The 16,043-nt window shown below is 40.1% G+C and overlaps 2 protein-coding genes across 7 annotated transcripts in view; both read right to left on the reverse strand.

The window, feature by feature from the left end:
- Window positions 1–14,740, reverse strand: part of ZNF527 (zinc finger protein 527) — a 56,785-nt gene extending 42,045 nt beyond the window's left edge. Inside the window, exon 1 of the mRNA XM_067019105.1 lies at window positions 14,696–14,740. The gene's annotated coding sequence lies outside the window, so the exon portion shown is untranslated. The remainder of the gene's footprint in view (window positions 1–14,695) is intronic.
- Window positions 1–16,043, reverse strand: part of ZNF875 (zinc finger protein 875) — a 35,244-nt gene that overhangs the window by 4,249 nt on the left and 14,952 nt on the right. For 2 of the 6 annotated variants that reach the window (XM_067019061.1, XM_067019058.1), the window contains exons 2-3: window positions 6,638–6,764; window positions 6,111–6,206 (exon numbers count right to left, since the gene is read on the reverse strand). In XM_067019061.1, the coding sequence (XP_066875162.1) occupies window positions 6,111–6,206; window positions 6,638–6,671 (130 nt within the window). In that variant the 5' untranslated portion in view covers window positions 6,672–6,764. Of the gene's footprint in view, window positions 1–6,110; window positions 6,207–6,637; window positions 6,765–14,695; window positions 14,785–15,115; window positions 15,250–16,043 lie in introns of those variants that run through there. The other 4 variants (XM_059045005.2, XM_067019056.1, XM_067019057.1 and 1 more) reach the window with 4 other exon arrangements.

Raw genomic sequence — 16,043 nt, forward strand, 5'->3', positions numbered from 1 at the left:
GCAGTGGTTGAGAGTCTGCCTGCCGATGCAGAGGACACGGGTTTGTGCCCTGGTCCAGGAAGATCCCACATGCCGCAGAACGGCTGGGCCTGTGAGCCATGGCCACTGAGCCTGCACGTCTGGAGTCTGTGCTCCGCAACGGGAGAGGCCACAACAGTGAGAGGCCCGCATAACGCAAAAAAAAAAAAAAAAGAGAGAAATCGATATAAAGATATTCTCAGATTAACAAGTACTCAGAGTATCTGTTGATAGCAAACATGCCTTATAAGAAATACTCAGTAAGTGGTTCAGGTTGAAAAGAAATAACACAAGACACTAACTCAAATCCACAAGAAGAAATGAGGGCCACTGAGGGATGTCGCTGGCAGTGCAGTGGTTAAGACTCCATGCTTCCACTGTGGGGGGTGCAGGATTGATTCCTGGTCAGGGAACTAAGATCCCGCATGCCACACAGCAGGATCAAAAAACAGAAAAGAAAAGAAAGAAATGAAGGCCACTGAAACTGGTAAATATGTGGGTAAATATAAAAGATAACATATGTATATTTTCCTCTTAATTTCTCTAAAATACAAAAAACTATTATAAAAGGCAATAAATATAACACAATATTGTGGGCTTTATAATATATGTACAAATATTTTACTGGAACTAAGTTAGTATTAATTAGAGGTAGATTGTGATAAATTAAGGTGCATATTTTATTTCCTATAGCAGCATTAAGAAATAACTTCAAAACAAATTTAAAATCAAGACTGAAATGAAAATAGTAGACTTAAATTTAAAAAAATATATGCCATAAAAGGGGCTAGAGAAATAAAGACATGAGACATATTAAAAATAAACAGCAAAATGGCAGATTTAAACCATATCAATAATTATATTAAATATGAACAAACTGAACACTCCAAACAAAAGGCAGAGATTATCCCACTAGATTAAAAAAGCAATATCAAACAATGTGCTATTTACAAGGGACACATTCTGGATCCAAAACCACAAGTAGGTTAAAAGTTAAAAGGATGAAAAAAGATATACCATGCAAATGGTAATCACAAGGGAATTGGAATGGCTACTATATTAATAGAAGACAAAATAGATTTCAAGACAAGGATTATTGCTAGACAAAATGAGAGGTATTTCATAAAGACAAAAGGGCAATAAATCAGAAAAATAAAACAATTATAAAGGTATCCACAACTAAAAACAGAGCCCCAAAATACATGAAACAAAAACTTACAGAACTAAAAGAAGAATTAGATAATTCAACAATAATGGGGAAATTTCATCATTCTATTCTCAATAATAGAAACAACTAGACAGAAAATCTCCAGGGATACAGAAAACTTAATAAACCAACTTGACCAAACTGATATGTATGGAACATTCCATCCAATGACTGCAGAATGCATATTCTTTTTAAGTGCACATAGACCATTCTTCAGAACAGATCATATGCTAGGCTAAAAAACAAATATCAATAAACTTAAAAACATTAAAGTTATATAAAGCATGTTTTTCTACCACAAAGGAATGAAATTAGAAATCAACAAATGAAAGAAAGATGGAAAATCCACAAATATGTAGAAATTAAACAAGATACCTCTAAGAAACTCAGGGACAGAGAAGAAATCAGAAGAGAAACTGAAACATATTTTGAATAGAATGAAAACAAAACCCAGCATAATAAAATGTATGGGATGTAGCTAAACAAGTGGTTAGAGAGAGATTTATAGCTTTAAATGCCTGCATTAAGGAAGAAGAATGGTTTCAAATCAACTGTCTAAGTGTCTATCTTAAGAAATTATAAAAAGAGCAAATTAATAAGCAGAAGGAAAGAAAGAATACACATTTATAAAAAATTAATCAAACAGAAAACCAGAATGAGTAGAGAAAATCAATGAAATTAAAAGTTGATTTTTGAAGAGATCAACAAAATTGAACAATCTTTAGCTAGAATGAACAAGAAAAAATAGAGAAGACAGAAATTACCAAATCAAGAAAGAAAGAGGCAACATCATTACTGACTTCACAGAAATTAGAAGGATTAAAAGTAGTATATAAACAACTTTATGCCAACAACTGGACAACAAAGGCAAAACAGAAAAATTCTAGAAAAACACAAACTACCAAAACTAACTCAATAAAAACTAGAGTATCTGAATAGACCTGTAATAAGTAACAAGATTGAATTAATAATTAAAAGTCTTCACACAAAGACAAGCCCTTGTTCAAATGTCTTCCTAGGGGATTCTAACCAATATTTAAAGAAGAAATGATACAAATTCTATACAAGTTCTTACAGAAAATAGAGGAGAGAAAATTTCACCACTCATTTTATGTAGTCATTATCCTTATACCAGAGCAGACAAAGATATCAAAAAGAAAGTAAAATACAGATAAATAACCTTCATGAACAGAGGTGAAAAAAATCCTTAACAAAATATTAGCAAACTAAATCCAGCAGCAAGTCAAAAAGAATTATACATTATAATAAAGTAAGATTTATTCCAGGAATGCAAAGCTCATTTAACATCTGAAAATCAATTAATGAAATACACCACACTAACAAAATAAAGACAAAAACTACATGAACATCTCAACAGATGCAGAAATATCTAACAAAATCCAATACCCATTCTTAATAAAAATACTCCACAAACTAGGAATTGAATGGAACTTCCTCAACCTGATAAAGGGCATCTATATAAAACCTACAGCTAATATCATATTTAATGATAAAAGACTGAATATTTTCCTCTAAGTTCAGAAACCAGACAAGAATGTCTGTTATCAACAACTCCATTCTACACTGCACTGGAAGTTCTAGCCAAAAGGCTAGAGGGGAGTAGCAGAACAAGGAAGAGGAGAATTTAAAGATATCTAAATTGGAAAGGAAGAAGTAAACCTCTCTTTTGTTCACAGATTATATGATCCAGGACATACAAAATTCCAAGGAATCCTCAATAAAGAGACAATAAGTAATCATTGTATTTAGTAAGGTAATATGATAAAAGCTCAAAATACAAAAATCAATTGTATTTCTACATACTAACAATGAACATTCCACAAATGAAATTAAGAAAATACCATTCACAATAACATAGATAATAATAAAATATTGAGGAATAAATTTGACACAAGTATTAAAAGACATGTAAGGTGAACATTTTAAAACATTGCTGAGAGAAATTAAAGTCCTAAATAGACAACCATAAATTAGAAGACTCAATATTATTAAAACTGATTCTCCCTAAATTGATTGATAAATTCAATGCAAACCCTATCAAAACGAGTAAGCTTGTTTTGTTTTGTAGAAATTGACAATCTGACCCCAAAATTTATGTGCCAATTCAAAAAACATAGAATAGCCAAAATAATTTTGAAAAAGAGTATTTACACTCCTCAACCTCAAAACTTAATATAAGACCCCAGTAATGAAGATAGTGTGCTATTGTCATATGAAGAAACATAGAGATCAATGGAACAAAATTAGGAGTCCAGAACTGAATCATTTACAGTTAATTGATTTTCGACAAAGAAGCCACAGCAATTGAATGAGGGAAAGCATACTATTTTTTTTCTCTTAACAGTCTCATTGGAGCACAATTGCCCCACAATGGTGTGTTAGTTTCTGCTCTATAACAAAGTGAATCAGCCACACATATACACACATCCCCACATCTCCTCCCTCTTGCGTCTCCCTCCTTTCCTCCCTATCCCACCCCTCTAGGTGGTCACAAAGCACTCAGCTGATCTCCCTGTGCTATGTGGCCGCTTCCCACTAGCTATCTACTTTACATTTGGTAGTGTATATATGTCCATGCCACTCTCTCACTTCATACCAGCTTACCCTTCCCCCTCCCCGTCTCCTCAAGTCCATTCTCTACGTCAAGCATACTATTTTTAACAAATACTGCCAGGACAACTGAATATTCATATGCAAGAAAATGAATTTAGACTTCCACCTCACACGACACATAAAAATTAACTAAAAATGGACCACAGACCTAAGTATAAAAGCTAAAAATATAAAACTTCTAGAAGAAACCAGAGAAGAAAATCTATGTAGCCTTGAGTTAAGCAAACTTCATAGTTACACCACAAAAAGCACAAAATCCATTAGAAAATTGTTAAATTGAACATCATCAAAATTTTAAACCTTTATGCTTGAAAAGACACCATTAAGAGAATGAAAAGACAATCCACAGACTTGTCTTTTTTCTGAAACTTCATTTCATAGTTGAAAATAATTGAAAATCCTGTATCTGATATAGGACTTGTGTCTAGAATATATGAAAAATTCTTACAACTCAAAAAGAAGACAAACAATCCAACTTAAAAATGGGCAAAAGAACTGAGTAGCTATTTCACCAAAGAAGATATGCAAATGGTTAATAAGCACATGAAAAGATTAACATTATCAGTCATTAGGGAAATGCAAATTAAACCACAGTGCAATACCACTACACACCCAACTAGAATGTCTGTAATCAAAATTAGAGACAATTCCAAGTGCTGGCAAGGATGTAGAGAAACTGACACTCTAAAACACTGCTACTAGAAAATGCAAAAATAGAAAATATAAACATAATAGAAATGTAAAACATAAATGCTAATAGAAATGTACAGCCACTTGGGAAAATAATTATGCAGTTTCTTAAAAGGTTAAACATAAACATACCATACAATCCAGAAATTCTACTCCTAGTTATCTACCCAACAGAAATGAAAACATATGTCCACATCAAGACTGGTACATGACTATTCCTAGCAGCACTATTCACAATAACCAAAAAGTGCACAATCCAATTCACATCAACCTGTGAATAGCTAGACAAAATGTGGTATATCAATACAATGGAATATTATATGGCAGTAAAAAGGAATGAATTACCAGTACATGCTGCAACATGGATGAACCTCAAAAACATTATGCTGAACCTCAAACATTATGTATTGAAGCCAGATACAAACATAAATATATATTTTATGATACTATTTATATAAAATGTCCAGAAACAGCAAATCTATAGAGACAGCATATCACTGGTTTACTGGAGCTCAAATGGGAGAAGAAATAGATGCAAATGGGCACAAGGTAACTTTTTAGAGTGATGGAATGTCCTAAAGTTGTGTGGATGTGATAATCATACAACTCTAAAAGTTTACTCAAAATAATTGAACTGTACACTTACAATAAGTAGATTATGGTATATAAGTTATAACTCAATGAAGCTGTTAAAAAAGGAGCTATGGAACTGTATACTTCTAAAGAGAGGTTATTGAAATGGTCTATATTAAGAGAGACCAAATAGATATGCCACATAAATGCACTACTGGGTCATGTTCTGGAGAGGAAAAAATATTACTGTGTCTACTGACAATTATGAGAGGTAGATGATAGGTATTAGATAAAAGTATTGTGTTGAAGTTAAGTTTACTGAAGTCAATAACTGGTTATATGAGAATATCACCATTCTTAGAAAATCTTTTAACATACATCCATATATGAACCTACATATGCACACACACACAAATATATATACATAAACATATACATAAATACATACACATACGTATGGTGGAGGGAGAAGGGAGAGCATGCACAAAAGAGACACACAAGCCAATGATAAAGCAAACTGGGTGAAACATTAGTAGGTGATTTTATGATGCCATTTTATAAAAATATATATGCCATATATATTTATACATATATGTGTATGTGTAGAGGACATAAGAATGTTCTTTGTACTATTTTTATTTTTGCATATTTTCTGTAATTTTGAAGTAATTTCCAAATATCAAGTCAAAAATAAATAGGACGAAGCCCACTTCTGAAAATGGCAGCAGACTGAACTGGTCACAAGTATCCCCCGCAGAAAATGCCAAGTGAGAGGAAGGGAGGCTTCCTGGTGGAGGGGAGCGACAAAGAAACCAGGAAAGTCCCTCCCTTAACTGAAGATGATATTCTGGAAAAGAGGTCATGCCAGGCATCCTTACCAGGGATCTAGGGGCCTAGAAAAGAGCTTCCTCCCAGTACCTGAGAGAAGCCTCATCCTTCCCTACCTGCCATGCTATAGACGGTTCCAACTACCCTGTGTCACACTCACCTGGACAGAGACCCAGTGGACGTTGTCTCTCCTCTATCCAGGGCTCTTCCCCTCGCTCCAGCTGAGAAATGAGTTTGGGTTTGGAAAATGGAATTTCTGCTCATAAGGAAAGAAAAAAAGGAGACTCTTGGTTATGAGCTCAAGGGGCCATTCCAGAACTCAGAGAAATGGAGAGGGAAATCCAGAGGGTGATACAGAGGACCTATGAATAGTGAACTCTCTGCAGTAGAAGGGTTGAGTAAGAAAAGGTGACTCCAATAAGAAAAACAGCATATTAACACGGTGAATGAAAATCTCGTGAGTTTGGGGCAAGATAAAGTAAGAAAAAAAATGCAGAGTGGCATACACACTATGACTAAATCTACCTGCTTTCAACTCTACTGAATCCAGATCCACCTGAGGAAAAAGGTAAATTTTTGTTTTGAAGCACAACCCTAAGACAAAGCTGCTTTGGGAGTAGCCGTTCTTCGTGACATACAGAAAATACTGTGAGCCAGACTTTAAGTGCTACGGGAAGCCATTCTTACCTAGTGAGACCAAGTGGTTATAAGTCTCCAGCATCACCTCCCTGTGCAAGGTCCTCTGAGCAGGGCTCAACAACCTCCATTCCTCCTGGGTGAAGTCCACAGCCACATCCCCGAACGCCACGAATGCCTTTTAACACAAAACACACCTCTGCTCATCCAGGAGTCTGCCTTGTCCACACCTCAGGATGAGAGAACAAAAGGCATCCCTGAGGAGGTAGAGAAGATTTCTAGACCTTACTATGGATGATGAATAAAGGGTAACAGAATATACCACTCTAAAATACGCCACTTTGGCATAAGGATTATTTTGAGCTGAAGGCAATTAATAAGCAGACACAAGAAAAGCTCTCTGCCCTCTCCCATTTGCCTAAAAGCAGAACATAAATTTGCAAAGGTGTCCCCCTTCCCCTCTCTACCAGGAGGACAGAAATTAATCACCAGATACAACTCTAGACCCTTATCAGCCCAGGGATAGGCACCAGAGAAATCTACATAGCAAACCTTTACTAACTAGCCCTTATCTTCCATTAGTTCCCCCATATATTATTAACCTCCCCACAATGTGCTGCCTAGAAACTCCAAGTCCTTTTCCTTTGCCTTGTCACTTCTCTAAAGTTATTGCTATTTTGTTAAGATGCTATATAAGCTCAAGTTCTAACCACCCCTTTTGAGTTACCCATCACTGAGTACTCCCATGTATATGCATGATGCATACACAAATTTCCAATTGTTTTTCTCTTGTAAATATGTCATACACAAATTTCCAATTGTTTTTCTCTTGTAAATATGTCTTTTGTCTAATTTACAGCCAACGATAAAAAGAATTTTTCTCCTCCCATACATGACCTTCGTGCCAATAGTTCAAAGACCATTACTCTCCCATCTCTATCCAGCCAGCATCACTGTGCACCTATCACTGTCAACATGCTAGGCTCACTGCTATGGGGAATAAAAGCAAAAGTTCTTTCACATTGGGAGTTTTAAATCTAAGCAGGAAGAGGAGGAAGAAGACATCATACACACTACATTAAAAGAATAATCCTCTTGCTGAGTTTGAAGAATTTCAGAGACTACTTGGTCTAAGCATTTATGTTCTATATGAAGCAGCTCAGCCTCTGGGGCAGGGGATGAATAACCCACCACTATGTATACTTCAGGCAGGGCTCACTCGTCCCCCTCACTCACACTGCCACTTGCGCTGCTCAGGCCTGAGGAATGGAAGTGGATGGTGGTGAAGAGCCTGGATTCAAAACACTCTGCCTGGATTTGGCACCTACCTGTCCCCAACTAGTGTACCCTTAGGCAAATTAGTTAACCTCTCAGCACCTCAGTTTCTTCTTCTCTGAACTGAGAATAACAGTGCTTATCTCCCAGGTTGTGCTGAGGATCAGATGAGTTGATAAATGTAAGGACTCAGACAACTGACTGCTCCACACAGTAAGTGTGTGGTGAGGTTTCTGTTTGTTTGGTTGGTTTTTGTTTTGTTTTTGTCCGTGCCGCGCATCTTGCAGGATCTTAGTTTCCCAACCAGGGACTGAACCCACACCCTCGGCAGTGGAAATGCCAAGTCCTAACCACTGGACCGCCAGGGAATTCTCTGTGTGGTGTTTTAAATTACGGATTCCTGGGTCCCACCACAAATCAATAAAATCAGACTCTTCAGGGATAAGGCTTTTATACTTCTAAGGGCTCCTATGTATAGTCATGGTTGCAAATCACTGGGTTAGAGGAATCTGGAGAGGGAGAGGTAACTATAGGATACAGAGATCAGAAATGGTTTCATGAGAGGGCAGTATGATCTTGGTCTTAAAGGCTAGGCAGGATTCAAAGGATGCAGGAGCGAGGAAGGCTAGGTACTCCAGACAAGGCATGTGAGATGGGAGGGAATAAAGAATGAAAAGTGCCTAGTTGGGAAAGAGAGCAGGCAGGTTGTAGCAGCCTACAGAGAGTCTGAAAGGTCAAAGGAATATAAAACTCTGTCCTCTACTGTGCATTTAAGGCAATATTTGAATACTACCCTTGAACTGATGGTAGAGGACTACACATGTGAATAGACAGGTGGTAAAGCACATGTTGCAAAATACTCATTATTGAATCTAGGTGGTGGATATGTGAATGTCAATGTACAACTCTTTGTATTTTTTTCTTTATGTTTGAAGCCGTTCATAATTAAATGTTAGAGAGAAAAAGACTATTCACTCATTCAAGTTCCTGCCCAGTCCCTGTAGTGATCTGATCTCATAGATCCTCTTCAGAATAAACACACACACACACACACCTTGAAAATCTCTGACAAAGGAGGTACGTTACAGACCAACCTACATTATTTCAACAAGTTTAATACAACTGGTATTCCTGCAGCTATAGAAAGATTCATGGTTTCTTCGTCTGAGACCCATGCATGTAGGAAGGGTATGGTAAACACTAACTGGATGATCCATTTCAACCTCTCCCACTGAGTAGCAACACAGCTAGCAGTCTGGGGGACTAATTTAGAATAAAGAAAAAATACCTAATGAATTTTCACATCTGACTAAACAGATCTCCTGAAAGCCTGTTAAAAGCTTCAGCTGGATGCTTCTAGCTAGCTTCTATACATGATAATGTATAGAAAGAGAAGAGTTAAAGAAGCAACTAAGCAGTTCGCAAGCATAATTTAGAGGAAATATAGACAAGCCAGGACTTGCTGGGTTGGAAAATAAAACTGTTTTACATCTCCAATCTCTCCAGCTAGCAAGAGTCTCAAAATAAGAAAGGCTTCAGGGTAAAGATCAAGAGTTTGGCTAAAAGACCCAAACGTTATGACCTCTGAAATTGTTAAGGTGATGCCTAGTAGACAAAAGGGCTTCTGAGATTCTTACAGGTATTGTCCCACAGCACTGACACCCTGCCCAAAGATGAGAGGCCTATCTGGAAAGGAAATGTGATTGTAGCTTTTTGTTTAATAGAGTAATATAATCTGATACATGGGAAACCCAAAGAGTTTTTAAAGAAGTCATATCAGGGCTTTCCTGGTGGCACAGTGGTTAAGACTCTGCCTGCCAATGCAGGGGACATGGGTTCGAGTCCTGATCCGGGAAGATCCCACATGCCACAGAGTAACTAAGCCCGTAAGCCACAACTACTGAGTGTGCACTCTAGAGCCCATGAGCCACAACTGCTGAACCTGTGCCCCACAACTACTGAAGACCACATGCCTAGAGCCCATGCTCTGCAACAAAAGAAGACACTGCAATGAGAAGCCCACGCACTGCAACAAAGAGTAGCCTCTGCTCGCCGCAACTAGGGAAAGTCCATGCAAAGCAATGAAGACCCAACACAGCCAAAAATATATAAATAAAATAAAATAAATTTTAAAGAATATATATATACTCTAAAGAAGTCATATCAGCTTTACTAAAAGGGCTGGAGACAGTTCAAAATGAAGAGGCCTCCTATGTGCCTCCAACTCCTCCCCTTTTTGAACAGGAGTGTATATTGCAGTTTTCCTGTTCGTGTCTCACCACTGTGTGCTAGGTGGGTAGTTGCGGGTAGAGGGAAAAAAATAAATTGTCTTTTTAGTATACATCTCTGACTCAAAAGGAGTTTCACTGAAGAAGCCTTAGCCACATCCAGACTGATATGCATATGATACTGCACTTTGAGGATGAAACTTCTGGGGTTCCTGGGAGGGGGGTGAGTTGATCTTGCACAAGGGAAGGACATGGATCACTGGGACCAGAGGGTAGGTACAGTAATGAACACCACTGTATAACATCTCCGAATATCTACACCCTTGTGTTAGTCCCTTCCACAACTCTGCACTTGGCTATGTGCCTTGCTTTGATCAAAGGGACATTAGCAAACATAACACGAGCCGAGGCTTAAAACGTGCTTGTCCATTGGGGTTGTCCTCTCTCTTGCTGTGTAGGGAAACTCAAGACCATTGTTTGATCAAGCCTAAGCAGAGTCTCTAGAACAAACCCAAGCCTACATGGAAAAGAACCAAGAAAAACCAACACACCTGAGACAACCAGCTTGGTAACTGTCATGCATGGATAGTCACCCAGCCCCAGTCAAACCACCAGCTGACTGCAGCAACAAGAGCACAAGTGAAACCTGCAAAACATCCATCTGTGCCCAGCTCAAAATGCTGACCTATCAAATTGTGTGCTATTAAATTATTTTGTTTTTCTTTTTAAATATTTATTTATTTATTTGGCTGCACCAGGTCATAGTCGCAGCACTCGGGATCTTCGTTGCAGCATGTGGGATCTTTTAGTTGAGATATGCGGGAACTTTTGTTGCAGCATGCGGGATCTAGTTCCCTGACCAGGGATGGAACCCAGGCCCCCTGCATTGGGAGCACAGAGTCTTAACCACTGGACCACCAGGGAAGTCCCTAAATTATTTTAAGTCAGTAAGTTTTGGGTAGTTTGTTATGAAGCAAAGGCTAACCTATACGTTGATAAAGGAGTCATGTTATATGAAAAATACTTTGCAAGTAATATTAACCTTGAGATCAAGATTAATTGATTGCCAAGATGCTCACACTGTCACAAACTCCTAAGAGAGATTCAGACAGCAACAGATTCAGTCCTCCCATTTCTCACTGCCTCCCAGGCATGAAGTCATTAGGTGATAGAGGATAGATTTGTTTCAATGACTTGAATAGTTATTTTTCTCTCTTTTTCCAGCCAAGTGCCTAAAAAGTGAATTTAATCTCAATTAAAGGTGTATATGAGATTACTCCACTGTGCTGGCAATAAACACATTTTCAGAATGAATAATCAGAACATGATGTCATAAACAGAACACATTTGAGTGAAGACTGCCCTGAATATCTAAGACACTGTTGTTGAGACACTGAAGGAAGACTCCTGAACAGAAAAGTGATGTTACTGTAATGTTTGGCGGACGTGAGGATTATAGATGCAATGGGTAGCAAAGAAACATATCAACATGGGGAAACAAATCAGGAAATTATTGTGAACATTCACATGAGAGAAGAAGAAGATCTGCACTGGCAGGTCTACCCTGGGAATGTAACACTGCACAGTGTAACAAAAACAAAAAAACTGCACAATGTAAAGTGAAACATGGTGATGGAAGAAGGGAATCTCAAAAAAGGAAGAAATCATTGATAGGATCACATGTTTTAGAACAAGCAGGGTTCCAAAGCTCCAACTGGTATGAGTGCTCACTGCTTCAAAATACTTATTTCTACTCACCTCATCATATTTTAGTTTTGAGAATAAATACACATCTATAAAAGAATTTCATGCACAAAGTTGATCATAGAAGCATTATTTGTAACAGTCAAATACTGGGAACAAGTTAAATGTTCCCCCAAATTGAGAACTAGTGGATTGGATCATTCATTCAAAGCACTATTATAGAAATCGCTTTCAGTCAGAAAATGTTGGTTGTTCCTTCATCTATTAAAAAATGGGTCTGAGTAGATATAATGTCACTAGCTTTAATACAACATGATCTTATCATTAAGGTCTATCAAAATGTATGTATGTAGGGGTGTGTGTGTGTGTATGTACATAAAATTAAACAAATCCCAATGATAAAGAAATCTAGGGCTTCCCTGGTGGCGCAGTGGTTGAGAGTCTGCCTGACAATGCAGGGGACACGGGTTCGTGCCCCGGCCCGGGAAGATCCCACATGCTGCGGAGCAGCTGGGCCCGTGAGCCATGGCTGCTGAGCCTGCGCATCCGGAGCCTGCTCCGCAACGGGAGAGGCCACAACAGAGAGAGGCCCACATACAGCAAAAAAAAAAAAAAAAAAAAAAAAAAAAAAAATCTAAAAATAAAATGCAAGACTCATAAGTGTGCAGGCTGTGCTTTACACATCACTGAATGTAGTCTATCAAGAGTTCTGCAAACAGTAAACATTCAGTAAATTTGTTCAATGGAATCAAGGAGAAAATACTAAGAATTAGTAACATCATGTGCCTGCCAGCCCAACTCATTTGTTACAAATTCTACTTTACCCTCTCAGGCAGTGACAGCTAATAGCCTACTGTATATTTGCTTAAATTCTTTTGTGTAATTCAGATGTCATTCATATTAGAGTACCTGGAAATCCTCCTCAAATCCCCTGAAATATGTGGTTAATTACATGCCCCAAATAACATAACAAAACAAACAGAAACTCCCTTGTTACTTATTAGTTCCTTCAAATTAATTTCTTTAAGGTGCGGTTCCTCCATGCACCAAACACATCATGTGTGCCAGGTACTCCTCTAGGCACAGAAGTTTCATCTTAAACAACTTATCAATTCAAATGCTTGTGCACTTTGGTCAAGTTTTCATAATGCTTTTTTTTCTTTCTTCTTTTTTAAAGTATTAAGGGCAGGAAAAGTCAGCTCACACAAATTTCTGGCTTTTCCCAGAAAATCAGAATGCTTCCCTAGTAACATTATGAGTGGTGAAGAAAGTACACACAAAAGATTCAATGTTACCTTAGGAAATGCCCCAGATTTCCTATGCATTCTTGGTACTAACACTTTTCAGATGAATATAATATTTTACAAATGAGAAATGCAGAACTCTCAAAGTTATTCTGATAATGTCTAGGAAATTGTAAATCTCTAACATGGAGACCAGGATTAAGAATAAATCAAGAAGGCTTCCCTGGTGGTGCAGTGGTTAAGAATCCACCTGCCAATGAAGGGGACACGGGTTCGATCCCTAGTCCGGGAGGATCCCACACGCCGCGGAGCAACTAAGCCCGTGCACAACTACTGAGCCTGCACTCTAGAGCCCATGCTCCGCAACAAGAGAAGCCACCACAATGAGGCGCCCGCGCACCACCGCGAGGAGCGGCCCCCCTCTCACCGCAACTAGAGAGGGCCCGTGCACAGCAATGAGGACCCGTGCACAGCAATGAGGACCCAACTCAGCCAAAAATAAATAATTAAAATAAATAAATTTATTTTAAAAAATAAGAAATCAAGACAATGAAGGCAGATCTGAAATAACCAAGTTAGTGCATATCAAAAATGATAGTAAACAGGCCTAGCAACTGTGTTGGTGCTCAATAAATATCAGTCACATTCAATTAAGTCAAACTCATCATAGTCACCATTCTCAGGGGTTAGAAAGTTTCCCCTTAAGTTCCTATATGCCTATAGCTCTGATTTCCTATGTCAAATCCCTTCTCAACATCCTTCAAAATCCATCTTAGTCAAAGACAAAGTCTACACTCCTCAGTCTGGCACTCGACCTGGACACCCAGACTCAGAGGTGGAAAATGAAAATCCTTCAGGGGCCAGGCAGGTAATAAAAATGAGAGAGACAGAGAAAACGTTAGATTTCAATGGTTTCAACCTCAGTATGGAGGATACTGTGGAAATCACAGCAAATAGACTCTGCAGGACCTGTCCAAATGATGCAGACACTGTTCAGCTCAAATTCCCTGACACAAAAGTAGAGTGCAGTTTATCTTCTGAGAGGCAAGCAATCCAGAATTTTTGGTGAAATTTCCCCATTGCCAGATGCTGAAAATGCTCTCAAATGTAAAATTCAGGTCAGACTATATCATGCACTGGTGAAGATAGTCTGTATCTTCACCACTACATTATTTAAAAATCAACCTAAAATACGATCTTCCCACACTGTGTTAAGGGCAGTGTGCCCAGTGGCCCAGCCTCAGATTAACCATTCTTCTTGCCCTCCCACTGGTATGTCTTCACCAACTCTCCAATTTACCAGACCCGCAGGGGTAGTTCAAACAGCCCTACTTCTCCTGGAAGTCCTCCCCAGACACTTCAGGCCACAGTCTACTCTGCCGTCCCTGCCTTTCATCCTTATCACTGGACAATTAATCCTGAATGTCCCTGTATTTTTATTTAAATTGCTCCAGGGGTGTTGTTCACAATTAACTACTTCGAGGATGGCTGAAGTATGTATGGAGCAGAAAGAAATGTCGAGGGAAACTCCATGTAAGCCACTCCTCCAGGACCAGGAAAGAGCTTCGCCCAATACCAACAAGGCAGCCTACAGAGCAAGAAAAGGGAATGGATTCATCCTCTTGACAGCCAACATGGAATTTTACGGAAATTCTCACCTCTTTTTTGGCTTTCAGGAGCCCCGTGGCCATTTTCCTGATCTCCTGAATGCTCTCTCTGAAGAAGGGCAAAGTCTCAGAAGGCAGATCTGAGGATGTGAAGAGAAATAAGAGCATGCCTAGTTGGAAAACCCCTCCCAAGTGCAGGCGGGGTGTGCTCCAGAGCCCTACGACTGGGGATTGGGAGTGTCACAGAATTCACCACCACAAGCCAATTCCCATCTAGACCCCTGGAGAAAGGGCCCAGGGTGACCGAGCACCCTCAAGCTCAGCCCCAAGCTCTGGCCAGAGAGTGAAGCCCATATCCCCCAGCAGCGGAGTAAGGGTTTGTCCCTAAGGCAGACTGTGTCCTCGTGAGTAAAACCTGGACAAGCATGGGGACGTGCTGAGTGGACGAGGCAGTGACTATTCGGCACTCACGGAACGCGGGGTGCACGTTACCGATCCTGAGGCTGAAGCTCGGGAACCCAGAGCAGAGGTGTGAGAAGGACCCGAATACAGTTGTCTATCCCGTGGCCAACCAGCCTAATGGGCGGACTCCACCGGCCGGAAGTGTTACTGTTACGCCAACTCCTCACGCTAAGGGGCGAGCGGAAGGGAGGGCGGAAGTGGCCGCAGAGGCCTCTGGAGAGTGTAGTCTTGGGATGGAGAGAAGGAGGGCGTGGGTTTCTCCATCGCAGGGTGACTCTCACATCTGCACCTCTTACACAGCCAAATTTAGGAGCCCGTTGTTAAGGTGCCCAGACCGCGAGGTTCACCAGTTTCTCCGCCGAGGGCCAATGAGATATGCAGGCCACGAGAGCGTCGCGGACACCCCCGAGAAGTCTAGGAAATGTGGTCCTGGAGCCCGGTGTTGCGGCGGCGGGTGACCAGACTGTGCGCACTGACCTTCAGCGGCGCGGGGGAGCTAAGCTTCCCCACCCAAGTATCCACTGGTGTCCCCTTCCCGGAGCTGAAACCAGGGTCGGTACGGACTGGACCAGAGGCGGGCCGATGTGGGCGCGGCTTAGAGTAAAGCACTTGGAGGGTGAGGAAGCGGGGTGATGCTCTGTTGGGGCTCCCAGATAGGAGCGACACCGGCTTTACGTCCCCGAGGTTGGGAGGGGCGCCAGTATAGACAGGGAACACCGAGGCTGTTTTCGGAGAGAGCGGGATTGACTTGGGCCAACTTGGAATGACGGTGGGAGTGGCTTTCGTCTTGTGTGCCCGGGATTTTGAGTGGAGAGGCTGGACTTGGCTAAAGAGCAAAAGGTTCCGTGGTGGTAGTAGAATAATGAAGCCCCGCGGCTCGAGCCAGCGTACCCTGCTACAGGTATCGCTTGGAGGAAATTTTCCGAGCTTGTGGTGG

This window comes from Kogia breviceps, chromosome 18, assembly GCF_026419965.1.
Source record: "Kogia breviceps isolate mKogBre1 chromosome 18, mKogBre1 haplotype 1, whole genome shotgun sequence".
Classification (NCBI taxonomy): domain Eukaryota; kingdom Metazoa; phylum Chordata; class Mammalia; order Artiodactyla; family Physeteridae; genus Kogia; species Kogia breviceps.